This window comes from Lepisosteus oculatus, chromosome 9 (assembly GCF_040954835.1).
Source record: "Lepisosteus oculatus isolate fLepOcu1 chromosome 9, fLepOcu1.hap2, whole genome shotgun sequence".
In the NCBI taxonomy this organism is placed as follows: Eukaryota; Metazoa; Chordata; class Actinopteri; order Semionotiformes; family Lepisosteidae; genus Lepisosteus; species Lepisosteus oculatus.
The window spans coordinates 15,671,856-15,691,328 of record NC_090704.1 but is presented as its reverse complement, the minus strand read 5'-3'; the positions used below and the strand labels follow the sequence as shown (position 1 = coordinate 15,691,328).

The 19,473-nt window shown below is 37.8% G+C and overlaps 1 protein-coding gene across 1 annotated transcript in view; it reads left to right on the top strand.

Moving 5' to 3' along the window:
• Positions 1–19,473, top strand: part of pik3r3b (phosphoinositide-3-kinase, regulatory subunit 3b (gamma)) — a 161,963-nt gene that overhangs the window by 56,312 nt on the left and 86,178 nt on the right. Inside the window, exons 5-6 of the mRNA XM_015355569.2 lie at positions 11,561–11,692; positions 17,572–17,773. Coding sequence (XP_015211055.2) covers positions 11,561–11,692; positions 17,572–17,773 — 334 coding nt within the window. The remainder of the gene's footprint in view (positions 1–11,560; positions 11,693–17,571; positions 17,774–19,473) is intronic.

Genomic DNA, 19,473 nt, shown 5'->3' with positions numbered 1-19,473 from the left:
GTATTTGTGAATCCTTATATGTACCTTGTACAATACATAAATCATAGCACAAGACTATTTGACTGGCAGAAAAATGAGAGATTGAAGGATAATTTTAAAATCCTCCAACTTAATCCTGTGGTTCTGGTGATTTTCCCACATTCTGTGATTTGTCATATTATATACAGTAAGTCTTTGTTTCTTCACATTTAAAATTTTCAGAAAGCAAACAGACAAGTTTATCTCTTGTCCCTCAGTTGCTCAGCCTAGAAACAATGTGCAAATTAATATTATCACAAAAAAAGAAACAATCCTGCACATTACAGAGGTGACATAAGGACCAATGGGAGTCCATGAAAAGTCTATGAAAATGTAATATAAATAATTGATCTCCTCTCAGCCACCTATAAGTCACAGTAGTATTACTTAGGTGTAGTCTGATCACATCAGATCTCAGATTTTATGCACAACTGGGCCTAGACGGTGTTAGAATAGAAGACTTCCCAGAAAAATCCAGTTGATGCAGTCAGTAGTGTTGATTGGCCAATAGGTGGCACTCTTCTGTGGTTTCAAAACCAATGCCCCAGTATGATATCCAAGTACACTGTACTGTAGGAGGCGCCATCATTATGATGAAACATTAAACCGAGGTCCTGATCATTAAAGATCCCATGGCACTATTTGTGAGAGAATGGGTGTTAAACACAGTGCCTTGCTTCTGCTCAGGGTTTGTATAATCGGCCCTTCTTAAAATGTATTGCATTGACAAAACAATTTCTCACCTCTCCACCTGAGAAATGGACCTGCTTGCATAATGGTTACTTTGCTTCACCCAGTGGTGGATAAAGTGTGTCCCCCTACTATATATACAGTAAAATACTTTAAAATCAATTTGTATAAAAAATACTTTAAAATGCAAGGAATAATTATTACAGGATGTGTGCAGTGGAGTTTTATATAGCTCTTGAGACATTATGATGACAGTAAATCAATACTCTGTTAAGCTACAAGAGCTATAAAATTTATATTACAACAAGGAAACACATTTCAGAATACCATAACCAAAAAATAACATTAAATGTTTTGCCCTTTGTAGGTCTGTACAGCATCATACAGTTCTGTGTTATCTTACTTTTAGCTGTGCACAAGTTATCTCTTCAGATGTCTTTCAAAGACATTTGAAAAATAAAAGAAATGTGACTGTATAATGATTATGTGAACAATAACACCTGAGGGAACAACAGTGAATTGCAGCCTCTTGGAGGTTTGATGAGGACCTGGACTGGCTGACTTCCTGCCTGCGTCCTTCTGGAAGCAGGACAAAATGCCTCACCTCTGATGCTCTCCACACAGCATCATGCTGTCATCTTTGGGGTTATTTATTTTCTATGGTCTGTTGTTATATTTTTCCTTCCTTATTGACAATAGTGCTGCATTCAGCAAAAAAAAAAAGCATGCTGCTCACTTCGACTCTAAATGATCTGTGCTGATTGGCTACAGGTGATGTCATCACATACTGTATGCAATAGTCAATAACCTATTAGAGCTATAGATTTTACAGTCAGCTGGGGAAAATGCACTTTTGCTGCCAAAGCTAATTTTTATTACAGTAATTCACTGAGCAGTGCAATTAATAGACAGAAACATTTGTCTTGAAGTTAATGTAATTTCAGATTCCAATGTGACAGATTGTAAATGTGCATCAGGAATGTGTGGTGTCTCTCATTTGTTTTGCTCCAACTCCTTTTTTGTTAGTGTTATGTATTTCTGTCAGTATGAAAATGATCCTTCTCTGACTCACAATGCATTCATGATTTTCCTCCCTTTTCATGCCCATTTGAAATTGGCTTATGAAGAATAATTCTGGCAGCCTCTGTAAACCGTTGTTTATAATAAACTTATAACTTATTGCTTAGCAACAAGTCTAGAAGGTGTTCTGTGAAGTACATGTATATGTACTGTATATGCATATTTGCGTAGAGTACTTAGTTTGTTGGTCTGCTTAAACAATAGTCTTCTGCGAACTATTTAAATTTAGTATTCATACAAATGTGACCTTAGGGAATGTAATGACATTGACAAGGACAGCACAGAACAGGAGCTCTGTATTGGCTCAATGTGGCCACCTTCTGTGTTCATGTTGTTTTGCATGCAGACAAGGACATGGAAGCTAATTGCATGAAGCTGTTCAGTGCCTAGTATCAAAGTTCATAAGGATGTGTTCCATATACAGTAGTTCTGTTTGTACAAATTTTACAACACAGCCAAATCAAATATTATTATAAGTACTTTATACAAAGCATTTTGTAAAAATGCATGCACACAATTAAAAATATATATATATACTGAACAGAGCCTGTTCCCTTTATGTAGCATATTGAACAAGTCCATTTTCATCAACAAAAGAAAAACAAATTGGTGTCATTTTCAAAAAGGGTTCTCTTCAGTTACATGACATGGACTGAGGTCTAATTCCAAATGCCCATCTTCTTGTAACATGATTAGGGTAAATTAAAAATTGTACCTCTACATTTATACATCTTCTCCACCCAGCAGAGCCAAGTGGCTCCCTGTTGCTAATCCCGTTCTATTTGGTGGTGATGAGAGAAGCTGATGAATCACATTTCTGACGCCAAGGAGTCCAATATTTTCTCTCTCTCTTCACGTTTGTCATGAAGTCGGTGCTGTTATAGGTGCTCATGATTTCACATCTCACAGACAGCTGGCAACTCTTATTGCTCTCTGATTCCATTGTTTCCCCCCCTGGCTTCGGCCTTCATTAAAAATATTTTACTCCACACTTAAAAACTGGTACAAGGCATGGTTGCCCTTTGACAAACTTTCGCTTAAGTAAGTTTTTTTTCTTCTTTTGAGTTGCTCATCCATAATATGTACTGTAGGGTGTAAACCACCTTGTAATAGTACTAGTTGTTGGTTCTATAAATAGCTACTTTAAATGTCAGAAGGCAAAATATCAGGAGATTCCCAAGACAGTGCTGTCTATGTTCTTTTTTATTTTTTGTTATGTTCTATGGACATGCAACTGACCACCTGGGGCTGGCGTCTGTGAGGAGACAAGCCAGAGTGAAGTGATTTCCTGCTTTGCTGGTAGTGTGAGGGTCAGTGAGTTCCAGAGAGGCCAGGGTGGAGACAGCAGATACTGGAGCTCTGAAGGTCTTTGTGGTTTCTGAGCAATGCAGCCTGTAAACTGAAGATATATTTTCTTCATTGACTATAATCATCTTGTTTTACTGGAAGTGAGAACCAGACTGGAAGTACTGATGCATATCTAAAAAAATGCAGTTTTCCAGTATGAGCATTGATGAACCTTGATCTATGAATTCATTTTAAAGAGTCAGAAATATGTAATTTATTCAATGTACATAGATCTCTTGCAAACTTGTAGATATTCCTTGGGAATTACAAGGTCCAAGACAAAGCTCAATTGTTAAAAAATCACAATCTCATTTCAGAACTCAGACCTCAAATTTTAAATATCCAGCATGGTAATTAACAGTTTCAGGAATTCAATGTTGAAGGTATAGAAGAACTATATAAAGCCATGATCTCACCTTCTGTCTGGAATTTATTAAGTTGGCAGTCAAATGTGTGGTTGAGTGCTCTCCCATTATTCTTATTATCAGAATCTCACCAGAATCTTAGTAATCTTTCAAAATTCTGCCCTCAACGGTTTACTGAGAACCTTTCCTTTCTACCACCATTTATCTTCGGCCTAGTAGTTCTTATATTCACCCTCTATAAATTAAAACAGATCCATTAAAGAACTCTGTATATTTCAATTATACATATTGTAAGCAAAAATGACTCCATACTGTAGTAAATTAATTTGAAGTTTCAACCAATCTTTAGAATCATACCTCAACATTTTTTGTGAAATAAAAAAATATTTCACTAGTCCATATTTAAATAACTTATGTTGTGTATGAACAAACACTACAGCATGTTAGAAGAGAAGATGTACAGAAAAAGAGATTGTATAGATTTAGCTGTGGAAAACAATACAGTACCCCAGACAAAATGACATTATTAAGGTAGGTTACTCAGTTTGTTACGTTTTCACAAATTGCTAGTCATAGGATGGCCAGGCACATATAAATACTTCTTATGACCCTCCAACTAGAAACTTTTGTGGAATACACTATCGTCTGCATTCTGCGAATGCCACTTTTCCCAAGTCTTGTTGCTCTCTATTATTGACTCTGTCTACTGTCTGGTACATGCCTACCCTTATAAAAACCTAGAAAAAATTGTTGTGATTACAGAGACATGCTCCTATAGCTTGTTCCCCTGGCTTTGAAGTACTTGACAACAGGCCTGATTTATAATAGTGAAACTTGTGCTGGTGTGTGTGCGCTGAGGAAGGGTGGTGTAATCTGAGTCTTCTAGAATTCAGTCTCTCGGAACCCTGCCTGTCCAGGCAAGTGGTACTGAAATAACTCCAGCTGCAGTCTTGTTTCAGCACCCGCACAGAGGAGCCAACGAGCATTGCTTTGGTGTCACAGATGGGTTAAAACCACACAGCATCCCTTCTTGTAAAACTCTATCCTGACAACTCAGGGAAAGTGTGACATAAACGCAGAGAGGGCAGGGTCTCAGTGAAGTGTAGCAAATGCACACATCCCCCAGTACAGTCTCTTCTTGACACAAGTTGAGTCAGATGGACGGAATAAAAGATGACAAATTTGGGGCCCCTGAGTGGTTCAACCTGTAAGTGCACATGCTTGATCTACAGTAGATGTCACACATTCCGGCCTAAATTAGCCGTCTGTAAACTGGGATTCTTCGAGTGGCAGAGTGCAGTTGTGTGGTACATTTAAGGCAGATCAGTCAAGGCTCTCTCAGATTTTAGGCAAAAAATTGACTCCTGTCACTCCTTGCCAGGTGATGTCAATGAGAGGTGTGCAGTTTGCTGTGTCAAATGATGAGTGGCTTGGCATGGCTTGGAGGAGCATGTCTACATTTCCCATTCTCTTCTGACTGGGAACATCAATTGTTGCCAGAGAGACAAAACATATAAATTGGGTAGATACTGTATATAGCAAAAATAATTTCATGTGTTGTTTAAAAGTGATCAGATATTTACAAGTTTAACAAAGACTGGCAAATCATTTTGAGACAAAGGAGACAGTGACTTTTCCACTGAATTTTATTCACAGTTCTAGCTATTTCCAGGTGCTTGTCTACCATTACTGTTGAAGAGAGTATAATTACTAATTCAGTTATTAGCAAAGACATGAGAAATTATTCAAAAGAGAAGAGGCCATTCATCCATCCAGTTAATTTGGTTGCTAGAAGCTAATTGTTTTCAGAATGTCCTCAAGCTTTTACCTGAAGGATCTCAGGTTATCGGTTGCAGAAACATAGCTGGGTAGCTCATTCCAGATTCCCACAAACCTATGAGTGAATGAGTAGCATACTTCAGGAATGTGTTTTCCTCTTTAATTTCCACTTATGTTTGGTGGTTCCTATTCTGCTGCTAATCCTGAAGAAGACCACAGGGTTCACTTTATTAAATGCCCTGGGCTTTAAAAACTGTTATGAAGTTCGCTGGTCATCTTCTCACAAGGAATAAGTTCTTCTCTGAACTTATTCCCACTTAGCAATGTCCTCTTTACTGGCAACCAGAAATACACATATTTGTATTTTAGGTATTATAAGCTTTTTTATTTTATTGTAAAAGGTATTAAGCTGGCTTCATTTTAGAATTATTATTAGGAGAAAAATGCCTGAATATAATTGTATTGTGTAATGGAGAGAGGTTAAACTTTCAGGGTTGACCAATTTTAATTTCCCTTTTGCCATCTTATTTAAACCTCTTCAACCTGCTCAGATATATTATGAACTTAAACTTGCAAATGTGTAAGAGCCAGGTCTTCAGTGGTTTATGCACAGCAGATTTATTATTAAATAGGTTAATTCGGCAGTAGCAGGCACCAAAGCATACCTTGGACGCACTATAAAGATTATTGAAATTGAAAGGCTATACAGTGTGTTGGATATTTGACTTACAAAGCATTACTAACACTTAAGGGTAATTTCCTTTTATGGTCAAGTATTGGCGCCAAATGAAAACTGATTGGTTCAGCCATTCTGTACATAAGGGTGCATGCTGCCAGGTTCCCTTTCTTGGATCACACTTCCTCTTCTGGTTTAGCATTGAGTGTTCAGTCACAGCATTTAGCCTGAGCTGAGTAATGTTAAAGATGTTTACCTTGTCATAAATAAAGAGCCTTCCTAGTTTTCCTTAAACCATTCAGCTCTGGATTTATTATTTTAAGCAGATTATACCAACCTAGGAACTAGCTCCTATGAGGTCTCACCTGAGACACAACACAATGGGCAGTAAAGTCCTTTTATCCATTGATTTATCTAGTGTAATTCTCTTAAAGTTTAGTATGGACAATTTTAGTCAAAGATTAATTAATTCAATAAACGTAATAAAAGATGATAAGAAAAGGCGGGTCATTAAAAGAATCATGGGTGTTTTTTCACATTACTAAACAAGTGAAATTAAAGAATCTTCTCCAGATGTTGCCTATTAAATGTATTGCATTTTATTTTTATCTGTATGATGTCTCCTTTGCATATATCAATTAACTTGGAATTACTTTAATTTTAAATCTATGAAAAATAAACTCAAGTTCTTTTTTTCTAAAAGGAAAAAACAGATACAATTTCACAACGCTTTTATAAATTTGATTAAAGCTCTTGTGTAGTGAAAGCCACAGTGTTATTAGTGCTGTTCCCAAGAGAAGATACATAACACTGTGGTTTGAATGTGCAGCTGTAGAACTGCATAAACAACAAGAGTCATAAATGTATTAAATGGTGATAAGGTGTATAAGGACAGTATTACCAGGTAATTTCAGGTAAACTATATTGTTCCGTTTAATTTTATTTGGATCACCACTTTTACAACTTTCATGTGCAGTTTTAATGTCATTAACTCAATATTCAATAAACCCACCAAAATTATCTGTATAGATTTTTATCTACTCAGTTCTAAGTGTATTATGATAAAAAATTAAGGATTGTGACTATCTGTGTCCACAGGCCTGTGCTACCAGATTTTTCTTGCCAGATACTGCTATGTGTACTCTGCGTTGTCTTTGGTGTTTGATCAAGTGCATACATACTTGTCCCATTTCAAAGCTGCTCATTTTAATATGGCTGGGTTCCACATTGCGAACATCATGGAAACCACATTCTGCATGTGGAAAAATAGAAAATTGCACCACTTCCTGTCTTCTATGAAAAATTGTCATTTGGTAGGCTATGTGGCTTGACATTTCCTGCCTTTGGAAAATACAGTACACGCTGATGGAATGAGTAACACCTACAGCAGTAATTACTGTATACACAACATAACCCCACCTAAAGACTAGGAAAAAGGGTTGAGTTTATGTAAGATTGGCAATGGCAGAGTTATGTTAGTGTCTGAAGAGTTTTGCATGAGAATGGTCCACTTGTGACACTTGATTTTAATATTCGTAACAAACTGGAAAGATATCTAGCAAAGACCAGTGTCAACATGGCTCTCAAGGAACATGTAGAAGTTAATGTAATTCCACACTGAAAGGTAGAAAGAAGGAAAAGACACAATGTTTTGGCTGTTAAGCCTTCTTTGGTGTGAGAAGCCTCCCTCTTCAGGTGTGATAATCCTTAACAGCCAAAATGTTACGATTATTCTTTATAAATTCAAAAGGGAGGTAATTTTACACTCAAAATCAATATGGCTGGTGTGCTTTTATAGAAAGCCTCATAAAGTATTTTAAGGAACTGAGCATTCTTTTAGGTATTTGAGAAAAGCAATTTTTACTATGTAAAGTGTAGGTTTTTCTTTGCTTACGTTAGCAGTGTATCAGTGCATCTTGTAATAAATCATATTACCATCTTTCTTTTAATGGTACTGTACTTCTTATTGTAAGTCTTTTTGAAGAAGCCTGTTATTCCTGTCTGAAATTAAAATGTAAGATTTTTAGGCATCTGGTGTGTTTGCAGGTATCTCTAGGCTTATTGTGGACAATTGCCATGTCTGACTTTCAAGGTTTTTGTTTTAAACTTAAGTTCTTGTGGTTCCTCTCCACTATTTCCATTTCCTGACTTTTCCGTTCCTGCATGGCAGTTTTCTAAGGCTCTGATGATGGTATTCTTTGAACTCCAAGTGTTTTGGGTAAGTGATGCCAGACTAAAAAACACCAGAAAAAAAGGGCAAAGAAAAATGGATCAGGTTTGTAAGGAGAGGCTTAAGTTTTGGTACTGTAAATAAAATAAGATTAATGACGGCTGCCTCTCAGATGGTAGCCTGCCATTTGGATGATGAGAAACCCCAGGATTTGGTCTAGGAAAATAATCCAACTGAATTATTCATTTTTAATTTGTCTCATTTATCTCTGTTTTTTTCCTTCGGCTGGGACCACAGCCATTAGGTTTTTAGTTTGAATCTGAATATAAGGCTTTAGGCTGCCAGTAGTGACAGAGGAGAAGGGGAGGCAGGGTCCGTGGAGAGGCTGTTTGAGCAAACCTGCCAAGAATGCACTTCAGCTAGGGAATAGCAAAGACAGAATGTAGTGATACCAGCACCTCAAGGTCAGTATTGACACAGAAAGTCCATTCCATTTCCTTAACATGCCAAATGCCTTTTTTAGCATTCCCAAAGCAGAAAATTGCCTTTTACTAAAGTATGAATGCATAAGAATGCATAGTTTGCAGTATTGTTTTAAAGAGAAAGTTCTTGAGAATTTTAAATCAGAAATCAAGAAATGCCTACTACAGTTATAGCAAAGTACAAGACAGCTGTAAAATGCTGGAAACATGAACAATGGGAAGTAGATTTTTTAAATCAGCAATATGCTTAATGTCTATGAATGTTTGGGAGTAAGCAGGGCAATTCATCTGCTCTTCCATTAATTGAATTTAAGACTAACAGACACAAAGTCCTTTACTTCAAAGATGACTGATCCCTTAGGGTCATTTGCATGAAACAGAGCATTTCTTAATCTCTAAAGGAGATCTCACCTCGTGACTTTGCAATCTGCAGTCAAATGATATAAAACATTAGAGGCATCTTTCAAAGTAGGCCCACAGTGAAGTGTGTTGCTGTTGAAAGATAAATCTGAGGGATAGGCAAGGGCGACTGCAAAGCTAATCATGCCTGTGTTTTAAATGGGCCCATTGCTTTGTAGATAAATAGATAAACTCAGAAGGATCAATACAGTATGCGGACAGGTTGCTGTATAAATTGACAGTGAATTAAATTGACAGCCATATAAATGGATTAAATAAAAGCCAGATGACTGGGTTTGTAGCCAGATTGACAGCCTGGAGAACTGTAAAGACAGAGGGGATATTCTGAAAGACAACTATCAATACATAGCACAGGGGAGATACTTGAAATGTATGGATTTAAGAGGCAGGAGAGATTGATCAGCAAATAACTAGAAAAACTGCAGCAGATGGATACATTTTGATTGTGATTATAATCCAGTTTGAATAATTAGAATATAATATATACATACAGTACACTGATCAAAAGAACAGATACAATAGGTGGAAAATGGGAAAGACAGATACATAAATGCAAGTGTAGAATAAGAGTGCATATAACAAGTGGACAGATGCATGCAGAGGAGACATAGGGATAAAAAACTGAGACTGTGTGATATGTGGAGAAATAGAGGTTAGGGTGGTATGGTGTAGAAATATATTCAATAATTGTAAAGCTCGCTCCAGACTATGTGGTGAAGACTGAGGTTATTCAACAAAGACCAAGTACGTTTTTTCATCTGCACACAAAACTCTTCTGACTGGAGGGTCACACTGAAGGCTCTTGCCAATTGATTCACCTGACCCTAAAGCCAGCCGGGCCTGCTCTGATTGCTCTTTGGCTGACCTGTGTACTCTTGGGGCAATGGATTAGCAGCCTTCTCTAATCCTTTTGAGAGATTAAACAGCTGTTGGTCATTGGCCATGCCGTATTCAATAAGACTAGACAAGGGATCCCACTAAATTTGGACTGACCGTCTTGTCCGTCACTTTGAAAAAGAACAGATCTTGACATTCTCCCTTCAAATCTGCAAACATCTTATAAAGGCCTTGAACGTGCTCACCAAACCCCTTTGCTTTACCATAAGCATCCATTGATTAATTCCATTGTAAGACACATTACGTGTTTGATCAAATAAGTCATTAATATTATAAGCACACCTCAATAGCCTATCATTTAGAAAAGTTAAATGTAATCAAATGAAGCATGAATATAATATTAATAATACATTGTTAATAAATGAAAAATATTTTTGCAGGAATACATTTGCCATTAAACTTCATTAAAGATAACATGTCTGAAAAATCCATCTGTTGTCATTTGCAATTACAAAAAGCAATAAGGAACACAGTAAGGCAGAAAGGCAGTTTTTCTGTGGCAGATTGCAAACTACTTGACTCTGAAGCATATCGATAAGATTAAGGTTGGACCAAAACATTTGTCAGTCGCTGTTGATGCATATTGCATGTTTTGTGCTTTAGTGTACAGTTTAACAGTGGGGTATTAATGAAGAGATGCCTAAGAAACGAGCTGTTATCAATTCTGGATCTCATTTATCATCTTATTGATTCTTAATGATAAAAAATGTAGATAGAAGCTATGGTGTGTATACATCATTGATACACCTATCATAAGTCCCATTAGGTGGTTTGCTGAAGTATCTGAATCTGAAGCTCAATCATTGCCTTTGTTTGTAGTGTCAGCACATTCCATTGTCTGATACACCTGCAATAGGGAGAACAGTGCTCAGCAAAGCCTACTATATGTACAGCTGCAGCAACTCTGCATCTCAGCCAGTGAGTAATTGTATTGGACAGGGATAAGGTCGTAACCAGAGCTTAATGAGCTTTTGATCTCTCAGCACTTGACGAGGGGAAAGTTTATTAAACAATTAATCAGGAGTGAATCAATGTCATTAACAACATCCCACACTGGGTCAGACATGAGGAGAAGCGGAGAAGGTGGCTGATGAAAAGAGCAGCGAGCTCTAGTGAGGTAGGGAAGAGGTCTTACTGGCCATGAATGGGCACTCACTGGAAACTGTTTTTCTTTCACTGTTTTTTATTGTAACCCCAGCAGTTCTCAGCTTTGCTTATCAGTTACCATACATGCCAGGTGCTTGTTGTGTCTACAAAAATCATTTTCCAGTTCACATGATATGGTTCTTCTTTTGCCTTCAGTCAGATGACTCAGAACCATTAACTATGTTTATTTTTATTGAAAAATAAAGTTCTTTGCATGTTATGCTTTTGGAATAAGAGGCCAGTACATTAAATGTTGCAAATCGCATTAATACAGTATGTGTTCTTGAACTTTTTTCCTTCCGGATTGCTTATCAGCATCTATTATACTTTTGTTTTTTCTTTGCAGCCTACTGTATGTGAACCAAATTTTAACCATCTCTGAAAGTTTCTGCCCTATACTATAGCATGCAACTGTTTTAAAAGGGCTGTGAAAGGTCTCTTAAAGATGGCAAAGGTCTAATGACAAAGGTCTAATGTTGCTATTTTCCAGACCCCTCCTCAGTAGAGCTGGATCAGTACGAGCTCCCAGTCTTAGCAGAGGCACTGAAGAGCTATCTACAGGACTTGCCTTCCCCCTTCATTCCAGCTGGGATATACAGCGAGTTAGTTTACATTGCCCAAGGTAAGGCTTTAATGAGAACAAAATGAGTGATACAGTATGTGAGGATGCTTTCAAAGTGTTGTACCACATAAAGAATGAAAACAATAGATAATTTGCAGTTGCAGACACTTCCTTAGTCCATGTTGCATATATTGAATCAATCATGTTCTATATTTTTCAATAACTAATTTCCCTTGCAGTGGTAGATGGAAGTGGACGATAACAAAGTCAGCTGTCATCGAGGTACCATAAACAAATTCTCTGTTTTTCACCTTTTTTTGTTCTCAATTTAAAATTTGATGTGGTAATGATGCTTGATATTTTTTTCACCTTTAGCATCCATCGTGACTTACCTCACCTAAATGTTTATCCTACTTTGTTAAGCTCCGATGAGATTTATGATAGAGATCCTGTCATCACTACATGAACGGAACAATATGTGAAACAAACTCTAGCACATTAAATATCTGCCCTTATACATTTTAGTTTGAGTAAATCTTCATGGCATCTTTGTATTTTGCCCAGGTTTACTGTGCTTATACTATGCATTTATCATGCTGTACAGTGGTTTATATTTTGCATTACTATACATTTTATGCTATACCATCTTTATTCCATGAGAACACTGTACAATTTACTCTGTTTTTACCATGATATATTGCAGCAAATGTCTGCAAGTGTGAACCAAGAAATTGATAAATGTAGCTACGAAAAGCTAGGCTACCCAAGGAGAAGGAAACATTTTCCAGTCACCAGGAAAATAACCTTTCAATCTGACTCAGTAAAGCAGTTTTAATAGGGTAACCTTTCCCCTTTTAATGCACTGGAATCTATGTTGGCTTATGACACAGTGATAGTGCTGTCAGCTTTATGCTTTGGCATAGAAGTGGCAGAACTGTATTGAAAGAACATGAGATGAACTTGTCATATGAATATTCACCTATTATATTACATAATATCGTAATCCAATTACTTTCCTTGTTCTGACTGGCACTTCATGGTAGATTATCTACAGAATCATTCCAAAATATAACATTCCGCTTTCCTGAAGAATGACTTAATTTCTTTGCCCTTTGCATCACTGTTATCTTTTTTAACAGCCCTTTATATTTCAGAGGCACAAAAAAACATTTACTTCGGTTTGTTCTGGATTCCATCCAATTTAATATTGCATTCTGAATCCTGTCTTGTAGATGTCTTTGCCATGACATCTCGGTCTTGTTAAAGAGCAGCTATTATATATTTCCTTGCTGCCAGGAACTGTCTTGTACTTGGAACTGTGGTCATCTTTCAGTGTGAAAGCAACTGCCACCTGCAAGGCAGGGAGTTAGTCGGTGAGGCCGTTCCTGAAACTTCTATACTGAATGTTTTCCTTTGGTTTTCATGAGAGTGACTTACAAACTAGGTCCTTCTGCTCCTGCCTGTGTGCAATAGGGGTTCTGATAGCTGAACTGCCTTTCTCTACTTGAATGTGCCGTGCAGAGAATTTGTGTGTTGAGAACCTTGTTATTCAGATTTATTTGAATTTAGATGAGATATAGTTTTTTAAAGGCAAGGTAATTCTAGTTTCATATTACAGATCACAATTGTGTAGCACAGTAAAGACTAGATAAATATGAAGAAATTCTTTTTGAGATACAGTAACTGCTTGTGAAATAATCAGTTTTTTTAAGTATGTAAAAAATTCAGACAAGCCATATCCATTAAGTATTGAGTGCATTTAAAGGGTTTAGTGTTGTCAACAGGCTTACAGTGAAATCACTAGACAGTTGGCATGATGCCATTTAACACACATTTCCCACTGTGGCATTTATCTTTCATCTTGAAGTGCGTATTTTTAGGGCCTTATTATGGATCATGTTTAATTTGCTTTTAACATCCAAAACAAATGCATTGTCCAATTATCTCTTTATTTGTACTCAATATGTTCCTAGATTACTGTAGATCTTCACAGTATTGGCCCCTTATTAGTTGTAAGAATCTCTGTGATACTGCCTTATTTTTCTATTCTTCAGAATGTGGTTCCTCTTTGAAGAATTTTGGTGAGCCTCAGGCATTATCTGATGTAAGCATAGAGGATTCACAATGGCCCATCTGGCAAGCTGGGCAGCTCAGGGAAAATTCCAGGAATGCTTTCTGGCTGACTACTGCTGGGAGAAGGGTGCTTAGAGTGGCAGCTGGGGTAGTAAAGTTCAATGTGCTGCCCTATTCAATAAAGGTCAAACTTCATCAATACAGGCTGGGAAAGCACTGGTAGGGGGCAAGGGGTGGGGGGGATGGGAGGATGTTTTAACTCTGACCAAAGGCAGTGGGAGTAAGATGAAGGTCATTATGCTGACCCTGATCACAACAGGCAGCATACTTGTCCAGCACTCCATCAAATTGCCAGCTAGCCAATGGGTTGCTGTTGACCCCTGATCTGGAAACGCTTATCTTATGTAAGCATTCCAGTAAAAAAAGCTCTCCTTAATTGCTGGAGCCACAGTAGTAATTCATTAAGGAAGTACAGAAGAAATAGGCATATGCTACTCCCACCACCTAATGCTGTCCTGGCCTGCAGTTTATATATATTTGCTCTGACATTCACCATAATTGCAGCATTTGGTAAACCATGATACCACAGTCAATAACCCATAATTACACAGGTCCTGCTATAGCGAACCAGGGGATAGCTATCTGCAGAGTCATTTTCCATGCCTTACATCCTGCCATATTGCTGCTATTTGATTACGATAACTAATCACTCCTCAACATTTTGACATTTCTGCTGCACCACACTTTAACAGATTAGTCCCTCTCGGGCAGGATTTTTACTGAAGTGTTGACCAGCTTGTGGTTTCCCATTAAAGCAGATTGCACAGTGGAATACAAAAAGAAAAATGCCCCAAGGAACTAATTAAACCTATTAAACACTAAAGAAACAGCAAACAGTTAAAAACAATGGAAATAAATACATTGTGTATAATCATTACTAGAAGTGCAGTACTGATACAAATTAAGTCTTTTTTTTGCCATGCATAAGAACATTGGTTGAGAAGACACTAATATTGACATCATTAATGACAGCACAGAAGGACCTTTTAAAAACACAGCTCCTTAATATGTGTAGTATCTTTGTAATCAGATTGCAGTTCTTGTGCAAAGGATTTCTAAGACCTGTTACAAACAAGATTTAATAATAATAATAATAATAATAATAATATAAATTGCTTACACTTATATAGCACTTTTCTGGACACTCCACTCAAAGCACTTTGCAGGTAATGGGGACTCTCCTTCACCACCACCAATGTGCAGGATCCACCTGGATGATGCGACGGCAACCATAGTGCACCAGAATGCTCACCACACACCAGCTATCAGTGGGGAGGAGAGCAGAGTAATGAAACCAATTCATAGATGGGGATTATAAGGAGGCCATGATTGGTAAGGGCCAATGGGAAATTTGGCCAGAACGCCGGGGTTACACCCCTACTCTTTTCGAGAAACACCCTGGAATTTTTAATGACCACAGAGAGTCAGGACCTCGATTTTACGTCTCATCCGAAGTACGGCCCCTGTTTACAGTATAGTGTCCCAGTCACTATACTGGGGCATTAGGACCCACATGGACTGCAGGGTGAGCGCCCCCTGCTGGCTCCACTAACACCTCTTCCTCTTAAATCCTTATATTGCAACATGTTTTTGTACCGTTTTACTTATTTCAAATATATTCCCTAAACATTTATTCCCTAAACATTACAGATGTTTCAGCATTTCCCGCACAACTGTAAAAGGTTTGACCTCTTTTATGAGGTTGACTCAGATAGTGTTCATAACCTTGCGTTAACTGTTGTCCAAGCTTATATTAAATGTCTGATAAAAGCGCTAATCTAGAAGAAATAATAACTGTAATGCTCTACTTGCTTGGGTATCTAAATCCACATTTGAACAAATTGCAGTATGTCCAAAATTCAGCAGCCAGACTCCTGACCAGGTCTAGTGCAAGTGATCACATTACTCCTATCCTGGAGTCCTTGCACTGGCTTCCTGTCAAGTTTCATGTTGACTTCAAAATCCTCATGCTCACCTACAAGTATAAGTTTATGCATGGCTTTGCACCTCAGTACCTCTCTGAGCTATTACCACCCTACTCCCCATCTCGCAACCTTCGCTTCTCTAATTCTGGTCTCCTATCTTTTCCCCAAGCCCGCCTACACTATATGGGTGACAGGGCCTTCTCTTGTTATGCCCCTTAACTCTGCAACTCTCTCCCCAAGGAGATCAGAGAGTTCTCTAAACTCCTTCAAATCCAGACTCAGAACCTTTTTCTTTAGAAGAGCCTTTACTTAACTGGTTCTGTTCTTTACCCCACTGTATTTAGTACCACCTTCTACTGTCTCCTCTGTGTATTGTCATTGTGTTTGTCTTGTGTATTTTTTATTGTTGTTGTTGTTGCTGTTGTTATTCTGTAAAACACTTTGAGAACCCACCTTTAGAGGTACTATACAAAATAAAGTTTATTATTATTATAAAAAATGCTGCTTGGTACTTATTTATTCACATTATTTTTCACATTGGGAATTGTAACAAAAGCAAACAACAAAACATGTTTTTCACTTGTCCATGTCCCAGGGTTGAAACTTTCCGAGAAACAGCCTGCACTTGTTTGCGGAGATGGGTTCCCAAAATTGAGCTTTGAGTTTGGGTTTTCCACTCGCCATCCCCAAGGGTTTGTTTGCACATGATCAGATTGTGCTGATGGGACAGTTTCACTGAAATACACAAGAGTGATCACCGTTTCATTATAGCTGGCAAACTCCCCTGCACATCTTCTGGGTGCTAGCCAAGCCCACAGTGAAGCTGGACTGTATGTAACAGTGTCGTTTAATGACAGAAGTGCTGTGGGAAGCTTATGCACTCACAGACAAAAAAAATGAAAAGAGGGACTGTAAGACTAGTAGACCTGTTTCTGCTTTTGTGTGTGGTTGTGTAGACTATATTCCACTTTACATTTGTCATACAGCATAGTAGATTTGGGTACAATGAATGTTGCATTGTTTTTCTAGTGTTTCTGTATTAATTTTTCTGTTGTGGTACTGGTGTTAACCCCTTGTTAACTAAAGATTAACTTCTTTGAAGGTCTATTGTCCAGATAAAATCATAACCAGGTTTGGGATAGGGATAGGTCACTCTGTACCCAACTGTAACCAGGACTGTTTTTTGGCTTTTTTTTTTAATGTCTGCTTCTGCCAAAACATCTCATATAAATGCAGCAGAGATAATGAGCCATACATGTTCACTCCCGAAGAGACACTGTTAGGTCATCCTCTTTTATTCACACTACAAACACACAGAGCTGAAAGCTCAGTTAAGGCTTTGTAGGGAAGAATCAGGCAGCTTTTAAGGACAGCAAACTCTCAGGTCTCAGGTCAGACATACAGTAGGGCTGGTGTTGTGTGGCAAGTTGAAGATATTCTTACAGAATATTTCTGAACCAGCCTGCAATGCTTGATCTATTTTTGTAATACCCCTAGATAAACCCCAGTCACAGTAAACTAATGACATAACCCAGGGTAGAGACAATAAACCACTGGATAAAAGTGCCAAAAGGCACCCCACACTGACACCTGAAGTAGTTTTTGTACTGGTAAGTTCAGGTATCCTTGAAAAAATTCAAAACTGGTCTTGTCAGAATAAGTCAAGGTGAAACTCAATACTGCACGGAAAAACCACGTAGTATTGGGTGCCGTGCTCATGTCTTTACTTTTTGCCAGTCTTTTTCTGTACTGGTAAAACACAAAACTTAAAAAACTTTGCTTTGTCAGACATTATCAATTCTACTGAGATAAAAATACATTTTGTCAATTTCACAGGATAAAAAGGTAAACTAAAATGTACATTTCTGTGTCTTTTTTCAGAGACACCAAATGTAGAGGAGTGTGGACAACAACTCAAGAAAATCCTTGAGTCTCCAACCATCCCTCAGCCCAACCATCTTCTCCTACTGCATCTAACTAGACACCTGTATCGTGTGGCCCTGTGTGGGGGACAAAGCCAGGCAACACCCAGGCTGCTGGCCCAGTCCTTCAGTGAGGCTCTCTTCAAACACTCCCTCTCTAGGTAAGAATTGTTTTTGTCCTCTTGTTTTCCTGCTTCAGATGGTATTAAATGATGTCTGGTTAAGTGAATGTGTTGTGTACTTTTTACATTTTTAAACAGATATATGGTTGTGAATATTTCAGTATCGGAATTTTGCCATGGTTCACAATTAAATAGTTCTGCCTCAGGAGACCAGTATCAAGAGATTATAAAGTCAATTCTTTTTCATTTCTGGGTCACAATTGCCCACCAGCACTCGGTGAAAGATCACGTGTTCTTTCTAAAATAGGATTGCTCATCAGGAGCCCTAGTGAAAATGCTGAGCACAAGATTTATTAGGTATTGCACATCATTAATGGGTCATCTGATTGTCCCTGTTAGGAACACTGCAACCTGCTATGAATCAGCTGAAAACTGATGGATTAAAAGATACTGTATCTGTCCATATCTGCCTCCCCACTACCTTAGCTGGCAATGTTGCTTTATCATACAGCTGTAAGGCTGCAGATCTAACCTCCTCATCTTTGGTCTTACCATCACATAGTAACTAATTCAAAATATGTACAGCCACCATGGATCAAGCATGGTTCAGTTTTGGCATTGTACTAGACAAAATGAAGACTAACGTGTAAGAATGCACTAATTGTTTTCTGGCAAAGGTGTGTAATACTCTTAGCTCTGTTATAATTATTTTTCTGGTGATTGCTTGTCAGCTAAGAATCGGTGTTGGCAATTCCAGTGCTACTCCACACCAAGCTGCCTGTATGGATCTAAAGAGGCTTGTTTTCTGAGGTTATAAACTCAGTTTCTGAGGTTTTAGAATATATGTACTTTGTCCTGAGGTTAATGAGAAAAATGATTGTCACCAAATAAGCACGTGCAAAATTTGCTTACAAAAATGCCATCCAGTACGTAGACCCAAAGTAAGAGAATCTTAGTAAACATTGTATTTATGAATGGGTCAATTTTAGAAAACCTCCTAATAACCTACTTTAGTCCAATGAGATTCTACTTTATTCTTTTTTCTTTGGGCAGATGGGGATTATAGTTGATAGTGTAGGATGTATAGTAATTGTGTCGTTCTGTGAAATAGAATCAAGGATCAGGCCTTTGTGTTTTGCAATTTCTTTGTCCTTGAGGTGCCTTTAGACAACATTTAAACAGGAGTCAGCTGATGGTTGTCGCTTTAGTGCACATTGCTGTGCTGACAGCTTTAGACTGGGAAACTTTATTTCTGTTTTTTGTTAGTATTCCATTAATGTGGATCTAGGTGGAACCAGGAAAGATTATTTGTATACATATATTTACCTCAAACAATGAATCAGCAAAGGTGGTTTCTAAGACTCACATGGCTCAAAGACTACATGACAAGGGAAAGAAACTCAAAACAAATAGCTACTGGTAAAGTGAAACCAAAGCATGTGAAACTAAAACATTGCAACTTCACAGCAATATGACCTGTACGTCCTCTTTATTTTAAGTAGTTCTTCCTCAACAAGAAAATGTTTTCAATCATAGCATAAATTCTATCTATTCCCTTCCATTATTATATTCCTGGATAAGTGTTGTGGCAACCTGAAGCTTTTCTGGGAAACATAGAGTACAAGGTAGATACTTTGGGGATGATTCCAGTCCATTGCAGACACAGGGGTGTCACCTGTTATTTAAAGATTAGTTACACTTGTTTAAGCATTTGACCAATCAAGACATTAATGTTTCAA